Genomic DNA, 16,304 nt, shown 5'->3' on the forward strand with positions numbered 1-16,304 from the left:
CCATCGGAGTTCCTCTGTTCACTTTTCTGAAACCTGCTTTCGTTGCCATATATAGAGATTTATAGGTAAAACGGCGTGGACCACCATCTTCTTTTTCCCATTCTTCTCTTACATTTGCGTATTTGCTTCTCACGTACGCATAATAAACTGCTCCAAGAGCCAAATACGTTATCATTGTTGGTACAACGACTACCTGTACAAGCAAGGCCGTACCACGACCGCAAACAAATCCTGCCTTAGACACTAGTGCACACACAAATTTTGTTGAGAAAGAGAGTGATCGAGTTGAACTGAACTCATAAGGGTTCTTGAAAAAGGTATGACCACCCGTTTTCATTCTGGATCCATCGGCCAACTGCAACAATCCTTTGGCAACTCCGTGTTCTGTTTCCCCATTACCATTATAGATAAACCCCGTGTCCTGTTGACTTGAGACGCAAATCAGATGAATACAGAAAATAATGATCAAGATCAGACGCAGTTCTCGAGACATTTCTGACGAGACAGAGAGTCTGACTATTCTGAAAGAAACTTTGTCTTTTGCACCCAAATAAAAAACAAATGGTCGATGAAATTTCTTGTATACTATCACCAGAAAACAATGAGATGGCCCATTCACAAATTCTAAGCCATCACATATTTTGAACATTAACAATAATTAAAGCTATAAAATAAAATACAACTGAGAATATTCCCTGGTTTAAGAATATTCTCCAGGGAATAACATCCCACTATCATCAAGAACAAGCCCCACCATGCCAAATTCAGAATCTATAGTTAAATATATTTGCTGCATTTTTCAGATGAATCATATAAAAGAAATGCTCGTGAAGGAATCAGTACGAGACTGTCGACAACATTATCACTGTAGGCGACGCCGTTTAGAACTGGTATAAAAGGAGTGGATCCAGTTCCAAACCGAAAATTTGATTCAAAACTTAACCAAATTTTAATCTGATCAAACCAAACCAACACATCTGAGAAACTACAAACTTTAATTAATACCTACAGGAGATATCAACTTCATCCGGAGATGACAAGATTTACTTTAACCTCAGATCTTGAACATTGAAGTTAAAACTGTCATTTCTTTTCCTAGCATTAGACAAAACGAAATAGAAGATCGAAACTAAAACACCGAAGGTCCTAAGCCTGGGATCAGCTCCAAAAACCACAAAAAAAGAAACCCAAGCTAACCATAACTGGTCTTTTGATTCCAGAACCACTCGTTACTCCTACTCTATTAAGCTACCTCCTTTATTTAACGCAACAGATAACCAAGTCACCTCCTAGGGGGGATCGCATTCCTTTCACGGATTATGTTGCGCTCATCCCAGATCGGGCACGAACATGTTGCTTTCTTCTTCTTCCATTCAGCTCCACATGTGTAACAGAACTCATATCCGCATCTGTAATCCGCAAGAAAATCACTGAATCAATAATAGTAACGAATGACCAAACATGGTCTCTCTTATTCTTTATCCATTATCTGGAATTTAAAATGCAGTCTAATTCTTTTATTTTATATATAAGCTACAACTTCTTAGAGTCAATACCAAATTATTTTCGAAAAAAAAATTGATTAGTCTAATAAAGTAATAAGTAAGAATGACATACCTGCAGGTTATATGGTAGCATCCCCAAGCAAGCTCAACCATATTGTTACACTTTATGCATTGTCTCCACCTCTTGCTCTGTGCCAGAGACTTCAGCATTCCATCCCCAGCATTCTGATAGCCCTTTGTTTTGCCGAATTCAGAGCAACTGAGGTCATAGTGCCACGGTACCTTGCACTGGGTACAGAAGAATTTCAGGCATTTCATACATTTCCTCGCTTTAGAATTCTCAGCACCAACGAAATACTGTTTGGTATATTCCAAGAGCTCAGATTTGACCATCAGCTCCGAACACTTGGGGTATGGACAATAGACTTTATCTGTAACACTAATCGAGCCTTCTTTCTTGCGTTGGATCATCACATCAACCAGCTTAGGATCCAAAAAATTTGCACAGCACTCGATCTTCACTTCTGATTTGCAACCTTCACTCGGACAACTAGCAGTTTGCCCTCCTAGTAGCTTCACTTCAACATGCTGTTTCATGCAGGAAAAGCAGAAACGGTGGAAACAACCATCTACTGAGAACATCTTGTCAACAGTGATACCTTCGTAACAAATCACACAAGTTTCCTTGAAGAAGGTCTTGCCAGTACTAGCTTCTTCAGGCCATTTGATTTGAGACACAATAGCATCTCTCGCGAGCTTGAAGACAAACTTAACATCGTTTCTTGCCAAAAGTGATGGTTGACAGTATGAGAATTTCTGTTGGAGAAGAGCCACTTGGTTTACAAGTGTGGCAACAACGCTGTGCCTCGGTTCCACCTTACGTGTCACCTATATTACAACAGAGCCAAAACATGATCATCCATATCAAAGCCTAATAATTTCAATCCTGCATCTTTGAAGCTCAGATAATTTTGTACCCAAATGTTCAGGTACAAGAATGCAGAGCTATAGTTGTTGTTATGTATTGTAAACAAGCTATAAGGAATTCATAACAAACAAACAAACAACAACAAAAACAGGCCTTAAGTATCACAAACAAACAACAAAGAGGGAACAACACTGTAGAACACAAACTTAGCAACTAAAAGGAGTAAATAAAACTTTGAATTTCAAGAAACACTATGCTCACAAGTCACAATCAAACATAAAAATTCAATCTTTAGTAAAAAAGTTCAAGTCTTTGAGTAGAGATGACTCACGTATTGGAAGACCTTGAAATTGTCAATGAAAAACGTAACCCTTCCCAATTCAAAGGTCAAAGCTTCTTCCAACCCATGAACAAGCGCCTCCAATTCCGCAATTTCAGGACTTTTAGACTCGTCAGCTCCCAAAACCTTCTTCACCTCCCAAATCAAGTTACCAGTCGAGTCACAAAGCGCCACACCAACACCACCAACCGTAACCCTCGTATCTCCAATCATCTCTTCACTCACCAAACCTTTACAATAAACCTTAAAGATCTCACCCCTAATCGCAGAAGAGGAAGACGAAGAAGAAGCCCCAGCACCGAGAGCGTACGGCTTCGCGTAATTATCGCCATGTTTACTCCAATCTCCTTCAGGGATACTCATAAGCTCTTCAGCAAACCTCTGATCATGAATCCGACGGTCGAGATCAACCTTGAGCCTCTTCATCTCATGTTCACCAAACTCACGGTCCCTCCTCTCCTGCTCGGCTCTTTCAATGTCCTGTAGGATGAGCGCAGTGAAGTCGAATTCTTCATCTTCGCCTCCAGTGAAATCGACTTCTTCGTAGGAAGATTCCGGTACGGAGGAAGTGTGGGCTGCTCTAGAAACGGCTAGGGCTTCTTGCATTTGGAGATTAAAAGCCAAATCTTGGTCGCGATCTAGGGTTTTAGCCGCCATGATTTCTTCTCTCTGTTCCTCGAGTATCAACGAGACTTCGTCTTCTTCTTTAATCCTCGCCGCCATTAGGGTTCTCAGTAGAGACTAGAAGAGACTAGAGAAGAGAAGAAGCAGGTGCGGTTACCTTGGTTAAGAAGGTAATACGAAGCGTTCTGTGAAAGACTTTGACCTGTGTGACTTTCTTCTTCTTTCTTTTATTACTTTTTGTTTTTGTTTTCTTTTTTTTTTCTTTTTCTATTATTAAAGATTATAAAATTGGATTTTTTTTGGGTAAAGATTCTTGATTTTGTAAATCAAATATTAGGCAATATGTTAGTTTTGCTAAATTTTTCTAAATTTACTATTTTGAACATTTAAAATTGTCCATATTTAAGATCTTTGATGTGCTAAAATACATATATTTTATAACAAATATTAAATTCTAAAAATAAATGGAACCGACTAAACCCAAACATAACTGTTCAAGTGGAGGTTTAATCTTATTTTTATTATCTAAAAATAGTATATCTATATATATTGACAAAATCCATATAAGCAAAAATGACAAATTCATCATTTTTTATATATTATTTTCATTTATGGGTTTTATGTTTTTGTTGAATTTAGTACAAAAAACGGAATATTGATAATAATAATAATGAAAAATGAGCTACCAAAATTAAAAATCCAAAAAAAATTTCTACCAAAAAAAGATCCAAAAAAATTAACAAAGAAAAAAATCAAGGGAAAAGTAGACATTTCAAAACACCTAAATAATCATATGTGTTAGTGATAAACAGAAGGGTAAATTGCAAAAACAATTACTAAGAAAGCGTAGCAAAAACAGCCAATCAATATCAAATCAAATTGGCGATGATGAGAGCAACCTCCAAGTTTCCATTGAGCCCCACATGTGAAGCAAAACGAATAGCCACACCTAAACACACATCAACCAAAGAACATTACATTAGTTGAAAAATATAATAGCTATATAATGTGATTATAGATGATGTTAGATAATGTACGTACCTGCAAGTTATGTCACGGCGTTTTTCCGATAGTTCGATCGTGTGTTGGCAACTTCTACATTGTCGCAACACTATTGTACTAGGCTTTGGGACCGATCTCTTGTATTCATCCCAAGACAAGTTACTATGCCATGGGACTTTGCAGTAGATGCAAAAGGCTTTACGGCATTTAAAGCAGCATCTCCTAACCCCCTCTTCTTCCGTGGATTCGAAGAGCTTAGTTCTCGACATCCAAGCCGAACAGCTTGTATTTGGGCAATGAAACCTGTCCCATTCAGGAACCGAGTCCTGTTTGATCCTTCGTTCCCACATCTTTTGTACTTTAGATGTCAAAAGATGAGCACAGCTTGTAAGATCTAGGTTCGATATGCACCCATAACGAGGACATCTCGGTACACTTCTTCCGTCTTGTAGTCTCACTTCTATATGTTCTTTCATGCAATTCACGCAGAACTGATGACGGCATAGTCCAGAGGAAAGCATCAGCTCAGGTTTGATACCATCATAGTCGAAACAGTTACCGCAAGTCTTCTTATGAGACGGAGACGGAGGCATACGTATGTTTATTGAGTCCATTGCAAACTCGACTTGATTTTGATCAGTCACAAGAACAGCGATGCTAGATGGCAATTGTTGTCTGATGCGTTGCACATCATCCATGATCAAGGCGATGTTCTCTTGCTCTGGCGCGGATCTCTCCATGATCTAAAAAATTAAAAAAGGTAAACGTTAACTACGAGATTGAAGCAAAAAGAGACATGGTGAACCGTAACAGCCAAGAAAAGCTTACCAAGTCAAAAACCCTATAATCATCGCAGTAGATTGTGATATGATTGATCCCCAAACTCGCAGCTTCGGTTAGTCCTCGCTTCAATGCTATAAGCTCAACCTCCAAAACTGTGATGAAAGAGTCATCAAGTGATCTCTTCATCTGAAACAAGAGACTATCATCCTCTTCTCCCCAAATTGCAACCCCAAACCCCGTTGTTTCCTTCCACATCAAACCCTTGAAGTAAAGGCTGTAGGAGTCATCATCATTGAAGTCGTCCGGTGAGGGTTTTCCGGCGGGTTTTGGGGCATCTTCTCGAGCTATAGTGCCTTCTTTCTTCATGTATCTCTTGTGCATACTTTCAGATTTTTTTTTTTCGTTAGGAATTAGGGTTCTTTAGATTATATGACGAGTGGTTGACATAATAAAACCTAAACGCAAAAGGATAAAAGGAAATTATGTATAAGAATAAGAAAGGAAAAAGAAAAAACTAAAAAGATAAAAAAATTAAACTAATGAGATGGTTAATTTATTTCCATGCTGTATCCAAAATAAATATGGAGAATTGCTGTTAAATTCTCAGGTTTTCTCTTATTTTTCCAATTAATTAAATAAAAATAGTAAGATAATCTTAAAAATATATCATTTGTTGTAAACCATTTAGTGGACTCTATAGACCGGCCCATCTACAGTCCATGGTACACGGCCATACGGCCCATGTACGGTCCATGTTATGTGTCATGGCCTTTAGGCCCATTAGTCCATTAGCTTATTCTTATGTTGGTTTGGGATTTAGCCTTTGTACTCCCTATATATATATGTAACCTCCATTCGATTATGATTAATAAGAACAAGAGATTTCTCCTTAAACTCTCTAGTTTCACAACACGTTATCAGCACGATAGTCTCAAACCCTAAAACCCTAAAAGCAGCCGCCGCTTCTCAAACCCTAAAACCCTAAGAGCAGCCGCTGTTTCCCTCTTACCCTAAAACCCTAAACCGCTTTCTGTTCTTACTTCCATCCGAGACTAAACATCTTTCTGTTCGAAGATCTCTTTGTTCACGAGCATCCCTTAAGCTCGTGATCAAGTTCTATCGATAACCTGATCGAGGTTCCTGGTTCCGGTCCGGGGGTGAGTTCGAGTGCAAGCGGTACAAAGGAGCAGTTCGTGGGAAGCTGTTCGTGGTTCGTGAAAGCTGATCGTGGTAGCTGTTCGTGGTTTTGTTCGTGGTTCTGTTTGTGGTTCGTGATCAAAGGTACAACCGAGGTCTGTTAGCTCTCGGTTCATATCCAGTCAGATCCAAATCGGTGAAAGGTAAAAACAAAGCCGAACCCTCTTAGAACCATATAATCGAATATGAACCTTAACAGTTATTGAATCTTAAAACATCCAAGTAACACAAACAAACAAAACTTAAAAGTTATATCCATGTAAATCTTAAAATCGGATTGCATAGGGCTGTTAGATTGTTTGTAAATTGCACCAAACTTTGTCAAGCTTAAAATCGAAATTGATTGTTTGAATTGTTTGTTGCATAAGAGCCTAGAACTTGAATTTGTTAAAATCGAATATTGTTAAATTGTTCTAGGATTTAAAACTTGGATCATTCATGCATCATAATTAAAATCGGATCATTGTATAGGATGTTTAAAATCGGCATGCATGAATTCATCCTTAGGATTTCTTAAACTCGAAAATTTAGTCTTGTGTTCTAGGATTGTAATTCCGATTGAGATTTAAAAGTTTTGTTAAATTTCTATAGTCATTAATTTATGAAATCGGAAATTAAAACATTGGTTAGGATAAGTTCCTAATTAATTATAGTAATTATGTAAAACCCTTAAAACAAATTTACTAAATCCTAGAAAGAAAAGGAAATTTAAGAAAAAGGAAATCCTATCTAGAAATAAGGAAATTGTTGCATGCATACATATTTGCTTTTGTTGTCTTTGCATGCATGAATTTAAACCAAACGAAATCTATAATAGGCAAGGCATGTTTCGGTCTCAAATACCGCATGGCCTAAGGCATGTTTCGGTTTTAAATACCGCATGACCTGAATCAATATGTGTTGCATGGTTCGATCTCAAATATCGCATGCTAACTATCGGTTGTCTATCTTATATGCAGATGGCAAACCTAAAGAGCCTAGACTATCCCATCTTGCAAGCTTCTGGAAAGAACTACTTGGAATGGGTGAAAGACACCGAAATCCATCTAAGGTCAAACGGCCTAGCCGGTTGCATTGATGAGGAAGTTGAGAGCACTGACAAGAGAAAGAACAAGTGTCTCCAGCATATGCACCATCATATTGCGGAGAGTCTCAAAAGCCAGTACCTCTTCATAGACAATCCTCTCGCCCTTTGGACACAGCTTAAACGCCGGTACGGGCACCAAAATACGGTGCTCCTTCCAAAGGCCGAGTTTGATTGGAAGAACCTAAGGATCCAGGATTACAAATCCGTGGAGGAGTATAACTCTGAGCTTTTTAGGATTGTCTCACTCCTTAGGTTATGTGGAAAAGAGGTGACTGAAAGGGAGCTGATAGAAAAGACCTTGTCTACCTTCAGCCCTAACAATAGAGTTCTTCAGCAACAATATCGGCATCAAGGTTTTGCTGACTATGGGGCACTCATTGAATGTTTACTGCTTGCTGAGCAGAATGATGAGTTGTTGCTGATGAACAGTGCTATAAGACCTCCTGGTACAGCCCCATTACCGGAAGAAAATAAGGTTGATTTGGGAAAGAAAACTGCAGTAGAGTCTAAGGAGCCAAAAGAGCCTCATGAGACCAACTATGTCCACAGAGAAAGACACTACGGCCAAGGCCGTGGTGGCAGAGGACGTAGTGGTCGTGGTGGCCGTGGCGGCCAGGCCGACCGAGGAGGCCGCGAACGTGGTGGTAGGGGTCGTGGGTCCTTTAAACCACACACCAAGGCCAAATCGGTCTGCCACAGATGTGGTATGTCAAACCACTGGTCCAAGACTTGTAGAACTCCCAAACACCTCATTGATGCATACCAAGAAGTTCTAAAGAAAAATCCGGAAGCCAACTATGCGTACATCGATGATGAAGGAGACTTCGATCATGAGAATGACGACTTGCTAGAGACTTCCGATTGCTTTCACAATGATGATTGAATTTCGTTTTATTTTGGTTTAATTTCAATGCTTTTATGCTTTATTTTCCTTTATTGTATTGGATAATTATTTTGATTTAAATGCAATGGTTTTTATTTTATAATTGTCTTATTAAAATACAAAATTATGTCCTATTTATAGAAATTGCCAAGGACATGAGTGAACTAGTGGTGGACAGTGGATCCAGCCACACTATACTAAGAGACAAAAGATATTTCATAAATCTTATAATGAAAAGTGCAAATGTTAGTACAATTGCGGGTATAGCTAACTTGATAGAAGGCTACGGCCAGGCTCACGTTTTGTTGCCTAACGGCACACACATTGAACTAAGTGATGCCTTATACTCACCCAGCTCTAAGAGAAACTTATTGAGCTTTAAAGATATAAGACTAAATGGTTATCATGTTGAAACCAAGGGTGAAGGAACTAAAGAATTCCTATACATTACAGAAAATGTAAATGGCCAAAAGAAGGTCCTAGAGACTATACCTGCACTAGCCACTGGTTTATACCATGCTAAGATAAACATGATAGAAGCTAACTTGGCAAAGCACAAAATGTTCACTGAACAATTCACTCTATGGCATGACCAGTTAGGCCACCCGAGTTCGAACATGATGCGTAAAGTGATTAAGAGTTCGAATGGGCACAATCTTAAAGAGAAAAAGGTTTTCCCTAAAAATCTCACTTGTGTAGCATGTGCACAAGGGAAACTTATCACAAGACCATCACCAGTAAAAGTCACAAAAGAGACTTTACATTTTCTGGAAAGGATACAAGGTGATATATGTGGACCAATACACCCACCATGTGGGTCGTTTAGATACTTTATGGTTATGATCGATGCATCAACCAGATGGTCTCATGTTTGCTTGTTATCCACAAGGAACCTAGCATTTGCTAGGCTGTTGGCTCAAATCATAAGATTAAGAGCACACTTTCCAGACTTTCTACTTAAGACTATACGTCTAGATAATGCTGGTGAATTTACATCCCAAGCGTTTAATGATTACTGTATGTCCATGGGGGTGAGTGTGGAACATCCTGTGGCACATGTCCATACACAAAACGGATTAGCTGAATCCTTCATTAAACGTATACAATTGATAGCTCGACCATTGTTAATGAGATCGAAGCTTCCTGTGTCGGCTTGGGGACACGCGGTCTTACATGCAGCAGAACTCATACGCATCAGGCCATCTAGTGAACACATATATTCACCATCCCAACTATTATCGGGTCAAGAGCCAGACTTATCCCATCTCAAAACATTTGGTTGTGCCGTTTATACACCCGTTGCTCCACCACAGAGAACTAAGATGGGACCTCAAAGGAGGATGGGAATATATGTGGGATATGAGTCTCCCACCATTATAAAGTATCTTGAGCCATTGACAGGAGATCTATTTAAGGCCAGATACGCGGACTGTCAATTCGTTGAGTCCGAATTCCCTACGATAGGTGGTGAGACCGGCAAGCTGGTCAAAGAATTAACATGGAATCAAACATCCTTAAATTGGCAAGATCCTCGAACTCTAGCATGTGATGCAGAGGTTCAAAAGATTATACATTTACAACAGCTAGCTAATCAATTGCCAGATTCCTTTGCTGACCCAAAGAGAGTAACAAAATCGTACATACCAGCTTGCAATGCACCAGTACGTATTGATGTTCAGAAGGAACACAATAAACAAGTTGCTACAGAGTCTAAACCACGTTTGAAACGAGGTAGACCGTTAGGTTCCAAAGATAAAAATCCTCGAAAGTCTAAAGGTGCAAAACAGACCGAGGTTTAGGGAATTACAGAAAAACCAGACATGGCCGCGGAAATAATTAATGTACTAGGTGAAGTTCAGGACGCTGAACCTCAAGAACCTGAAGGAATTGATAACAATGAGATATCAATCAATTACATAATGTCTGGAATACAATGGAGCCGGAAAAATGTCGACATTGATGAAATATTTATATACAAGGTAGCACTTGAGATAAATGAGGATCTAGAACCCACATCTATATTAGAGTGCACTCAAAGTAAAGATTGGCTTAAATGGAAAGAAGACATTGATGTGGAGTTAAACTCTTTGAAGAAGAGAAGTGTGTTTGGTCCGATCTTAAGGACAACACCTACCATTAAACCAGTTGGACACAAGTGGGTCTTTGTAAGGAAGAGAAATGAGAAAAATGAGATAGTGAGATATAAAGCACGGCTTGTAGCACAAGGATTCTCTCAAAGACCCGGCATAGATTATGAGGAGACATACTCCCCTGTGATGGATGCAACGACTTTTAGATATCTAATAAGTCTGGCCATAAGAGAAAATTTGGATTTACGGTTAATGGATGTTGTAACCGCCTATTTATATGGTCCACTGGATAATGAGATTTATATGAGATTACCAGAGGGTATAGAACATAAAGATAAAAGTGGTTCTCGAGACCAGTACTGCATAAGGCTAGACAAATCGCTTTATGGACTGAAACAAAGTGGTCGAATGTGGTATAACCGACTAAGTGATTATTTAGCTAAGAAAGGCTATAAGAACGACCCAATCAGTCCATGTATATTCATAAAGAAGTTTGCAAACAAAGGATTTGTGATAATAGCAGTCTACGTGGATGATTTAAACATCCTCGGTACCTCTGGGGAAATCGCCCAAACTGTAGAATACCTCAAGAAAGAATTTGAGATGAAAGACCTAGGCAAAACAAAATTCTGTTTGGGATTGCAGCTTGAGTACAGAAATAATGGGATCCTTGTGCATCAAAAGGCATACACAGAAAAAGTACTCAAGAGATTTAATATGGAGCAAGCTCACCCATTGACTAGCCCAATGGTTGTTAGAAGCTTAGACTTGGATAAAGATCCATTTGCTCCTAAGAAGGCCAATGAAGAAATTCTTGGACCTGAAGTGCCTTACCTCAGTGCTATAGGAGCGTTAATGTTCCTGGCTAGTCATACTAGGCCGGACATATGCTTTGCCGTGAACCTCCTAGCAAGATATAGTTCTTGTCCGACTATACGGCACTGGAATGGTATTAAACACGTCCTGCGGTACCTGCGAGGGACGGTTGATTTTGGTTTATTTTATACTAACCATAACCAAGACGGTCTAGTTGGTTTTGCTGATGCAGGTTACCTATCCGATCCACACAACGGTAAGTCACAAACAGGTTATGTGTTTACGCACGGCGGTACGGCGATCTCTTGGCGTTCAATGAAGCAGACTCTTGTGGCCACATCGTCAAATCACGCGGAGATCCTAGCCATCCATGAAGCCAGCCGTGAGTGTGTTTGGTTGCGGTCCATGACTCAGCATATTCGGACGGATAGCGGCTTAGAAGACAGCAAGGGAGCAACCGTCATCTACGAGGACAATACGGCTTGCATCGCCCAGCTCAAGGAAGGATACATCAAGGGAGATCGGACGAAGCACATACTGCCGAAGTTCTTCTTCACACATGAACTACAAAAGGCCGGAGAAGTTCAAGTGGTGCAAGTACAGTCCTGCGACAACTCAGCCGATCTCTTCACCAAAGCATTGCCGACAACAACATTCAAGAAGCTCACGCACAAGATTGGAATGCGGAGGCTTAAGGACTTGGAGTGATGTTTGGAACAGGGGGAGCAATGTGTGCTGTACTCTTTTTCCTTCACCAAGGTTTTGTCCCACTGGGTTTTCCTGGTAAGGTTTTAATGAGGCAGCATCCCCTAAGCACATTGCGTCGATCCCGTCCAACATGGCACGGTCATCTCGTCCAAGGGGGAGTGTTGTAAAACACTTAGTGGACTCTATAGACCGGCCCATCTACAGTCCATGGTACACGGCCATACGGCCCATGTATGGTCCATGTTATGTGTCATGGCCTTTAGGCCCATTAGTCCATTAGCTTATTCTTATGTTGGTTTGGGCTTTAGCCTTTCTACTCCCTATATATATGTAACCTCCATTCGATTATGATTAATAAGAACAAGAGATTTCTCCCTAAACTCTCTAGTTTCACAACATCATTATCCTAATTGAAAAAAATTCCTAATTAGATACAGTAAAACCTCAATAAATTAATACTCTTTAAATTAATACGCTATAAATTAATAAATTTGTCAGGTCCCAAATTGGGTCGGTGTTAAAAATGACACAATTCGATAAAATAATAAGATAATATTTTTTTAAAATCTTATGTAAAAATATGGTCCCATAAATATCATAAATTAATAATGATATAAACTAATATATATTTAAAAATATTTAGTAAAATATGACTTTATTGTTGTTTACTTATTCTTGAATTTGCATTCTTGTTTGAACTTATCTATAATATTTTTCATTGCATCAAAATTTTTTTGTGTTGTTTTCTCAAATTGCATCAAAAAATTATTGAGCGTCCTAGACACGATAGTTGCTTCCTTACATATAATTAGTTCTAAAGATACCGCAATATCTTTTTGGACTTCATCATGAACGATAGTAACATCAATTTATTCTATACTCTAAACTTCTAAACATTTATCATTTTTATCTGGATAATCTAGTAAACTATTGACATCCATCATATTACGATAGCCAAAATTATAAATTAAGAAAATTTTATAAAAGTGTGAATGATAACAAAAGTATCTTATTTTTTTTAAAAAATGTTCAAAACTATGAAAAAAAAAAAATTCATGAATTAATATTTTATTATTTTATCGATAAATTAATAATTATTAATTTATCGATAAACTAAACCTCTATAAATTAATAAAATTATGTGGTCTCGACCTTATTAATTTATAGAGGTTTTACAGTAATAGTGTAAAAAAAGAAAAGCACATGAAAAGTAAAGGGGTGCTTGCATAACTAGACCCCTAACTTGAGTCAATTGCAAAACTGACTATCTCTTTTTCTCTCCCCAACATTTGCCACTTTCTCCCAATTAAATCCTTACTAGGTTTGGACCCGCACGTACGTGCAGAGTTATTTTTGTATTATTTTCTAAAAAGCCTAATTGTCAAGCGAACAAACCCATCTAATATGTCTGAATGCAACGCTTAAATTTTTTTGACCCAAAAAATTTTCATTCTTCGTAATTCATATCCCCTAAATATTAAAAGAGAAGCATTCTGAAGAAAAAGCTGACATGTCGTATTTTAAAGCGCCAGTATTTTATATAGTAGATACGAGAAAGTATTTTATCAAGGAGAATTTTATTAATTTGGATATTATTAGTTTTTAAGTAATATATGTGTCCGTAATTGATGGATAAATAAAATTACAAAATTGTTTCGTAATTGGTCTTAGTTATGAACTTATGATATTATATCACTGGATTTTACAAATTTTAATTGGTCATAGATCCCTATATATCTCAGCTATTGGTATAATATTATTACTTGTTTTCATTTTTATTGGAATGAATTTTCTAAATTTTAAGATTTCTGTAAAAACACTATAACTACGTATTTATATATAATTTTTAACTACATAATTCTCCAAATTAAAGTATATATTCATGTCATTTTAATTGGTGATTATATGTTTTTTTGGGCAAATATAGTTATTGTTTTTAGCAAAAAATAAAGATTGAGCCAGTTTCAAATGATCTTCGATTCTTTCACCATTAGAGCTTTATAAAATTATTAGAAAGGTAACATTATTTATATTTCTGAATATATGATTTTAAATTTATATTTTTTACATCTCATAATATAGTTATATTATTATTTTACAATACATAGTGAAATTAGTTTAATTTTGAAAATATGTAGGGATAATATTTATCAATTTTAGAATTTATAGGAGTAAAATATTGTGTATAAAAATACATAGAATAGCAGTTGACAAAATATATATATATATATATATATATATAGCAGTGACAATTTTATGTAATTTTATGGAATATTAAGGGTGAACAATAAATTTGGTACGGAGCTCTCTGGCGAAGACACATCAGCTTTTTCTCCACAATGTTTCTCTTGTAATATATAAGGGATGTATTCATTGTATTCACAAAATGCAATTATTTCTAATTTATTTGACTTTCTTGCGAAAATGTTTATTACATCCATATCCTCATCTTCTTCTTTTATTTATGGTTGTGCCACCACCATCAATTTTCCAACAACCATGAACAACCAAATTTGAAGCTCTTAATGCTTCAACAACCTGAATTTGTGAGCTTAAATAACACACAATTCTATGAGAACTTCATTTTCTTCCATCTCTTCTCTATTTTAATCCAAGAAAATTTGCAAGTGCATTCATCATGTTATATGTCATGATTCTTGGATAGTGATTAAATTGGTGATGGGTTTATTCCTTGTTGACTAAAGACGACGTCCTCGGCTGCTTAACATTGCGAAACAACCACCCATAAGGTTATTTTCCGGTAAATTTCGTGATTTTTCTTGATTTTTTTTGCGAAATTAGACTTCATTTGTTAGTCTAGCCGTCATAATATCATGTAAAGTCTACTATGTGGTTAGTTTTGCAATAAAAAAATTATCGAGTTTCGAGCCCGTAGACTGAAATTTCAGTCTCCTTAATTTAATTTGAAAACAAAAAAATATGATTCAGACTGCATTATGATCTTTCCGTCGGATACTTCGTTTGCAGTCTACTAAGGTGTATTTTTGCAATTGACCAAATTCTTGACTTTTTAGTGATGACTGCCGGACTAATTCTTGACTTCTATAGTGACTATTTTTGGCGTTGACCAAAATATTTAAGCATTGACCGTAATATTATTGATATAAAATTAATTAGTTGATTGTAAAAGAAGTCTACTAATTAAAAAATTAAAATGTTGGTCAACCCCAAAAATGACCACGACAGACTGCAAATGAAGTCAACATTCCTGGAGACTTCGGACGTAGTCTACTTGGCGAAAGTCAAACTTGCTCAATTGCAAAATTAACTACAACGAAGTTTACTTTTTCTAGTTGACGGATAGATGAAGTCTACTTGTTAGCTAGAAGTCTACTACAAAGTCAATGGTTTGGTGAATTGCAAAAATAACCAGAGTAGACTGTAATCGAAGTTAACTTGTTGAAACTTTCTAAGAAGTCTACTCTGTTCTATGTTTTTAATTGCAAAAAAAAAGTTAACAAAGGAAGACAACAAAAGAAGTCAACTATCCTAGTAGACTTTATGCTTTATTAAATTGTAATTGCAAAAATAGACCACACAAAATAGACTTCAAGGGAAGTATCTTCATAGAGGCTAGATTATGTCTACAAGGTTGATATCAACATGAAGTCTTCATAATTTGAAAACCAATTTATTGCAAATTGGTGAATAATTTTAAAGATTTTCTTGTTGTATTCTTTGATATATGATATATACTTGCCTCTGTATGTTTTTGAAATGATTATATATTATACATATGGAGAAATCAAGTTTTTGGTTTTATTAGGCAGTTAGGTCATTAACTTAGACTTATTTTTGAAGTCAACGAGTTGGAGTTATGTGTGAAGTCTGTATAATTGAAAAAAAGTCTTCAATTGAAAATATATAAAGATTTTTTTTTGATTTTTTGATTCGAAGATGAAACGGCTGCGAAGATGAAGCGGCGGGGTTGAAGAATACAGAGTTCGGCGAGATATGGTACAAATTATAATATTTATAATAATCCCGGTTTTAGAAAACTAATTCCAGTTTATTTGTAATGATTACGTCAACGACTTCTCTGGCAGACTTCTACATGGGAAACTGAACCGTCTGCAAATCAATCAAATCAATTTAATATTTGTAATGATTATGTCGAAGACTTATCCAAAAGACTTATTCTAAGAATATAGTAGCCCTAGGACGTCGGTTTTTTCGGTTCGGTTGTTTCGGTTTTTTGGTTTTTTATTTTTATTTTGAAATTGTTATTCGAATTAAAACTGAAATTACAAAAAATGGAAAATATCAGTTGTTTCGGTTCATTCGGTTAATTTGGTAATTTCAGTTTAATTCGGATAAGTT

The 16,304-nt window shown here is 36.8% G+C and overlaps 2 protein-coding genes across 2 annotated transcripts; both read right to left on the reverse strand.

The window, feature by feature from the left end:
* LOC104790797 (E3 ubiquitin-protein ligase arih1-like) lies at positions 979–3,589 on the reverse strand. Its single transcript, XM_010516581.2, has 3 exons — positions 2,765–3,589; positions 1,618–2,393; positions 979–1,409 (listed from the first exon to the last, which is right to left on the reverse strand). Exons 1-3 carry the CDS (start codon positions 3,494–3,496, stop codon positions 1,283–1,285), a joined length of 1,635 nt encoding a protein of 544 aa, XP_010514883.1. The 5' UTR covers positions 3,497–3,589; the 3' UTR covers positions 979–1,282.
* On the reverse strand, positions 4,196–5,548 carry LOC104698879 (putative E3 ubiquitin-protein ligase ARI4). The gene is made up of 3 exons (XM_010414266.1): positions 5,228–5,548; positions 4,439–5,142; positions 4,196–4,346 (listed from the first exon to the last, which is right to left on the reverse strand). Exons 1-3 carry the CDS (start codon positions 5,546–5,548, stop codon positions 4,196–4,198), a joined length of 1,176 nt encoding a protein of 391 aa, XP_010412568.1.

The sequence above is a fragment of the Camelina sativa genome, chromosome 6 (genome assembly GCF_000633955.1).
Source record: "Camelina sativa cultivar DH55 chromosome 6, Cs, whole genome shotgun sequence".
In the NCBI taxonomy this organism is placed as follows: domain Eukaryota; kingdom Viridiplantae; phylum Streptophyta; class Magnoliopsida; order Brassicales; family Brassicaceae; genus Camelina; species Camelina sativa.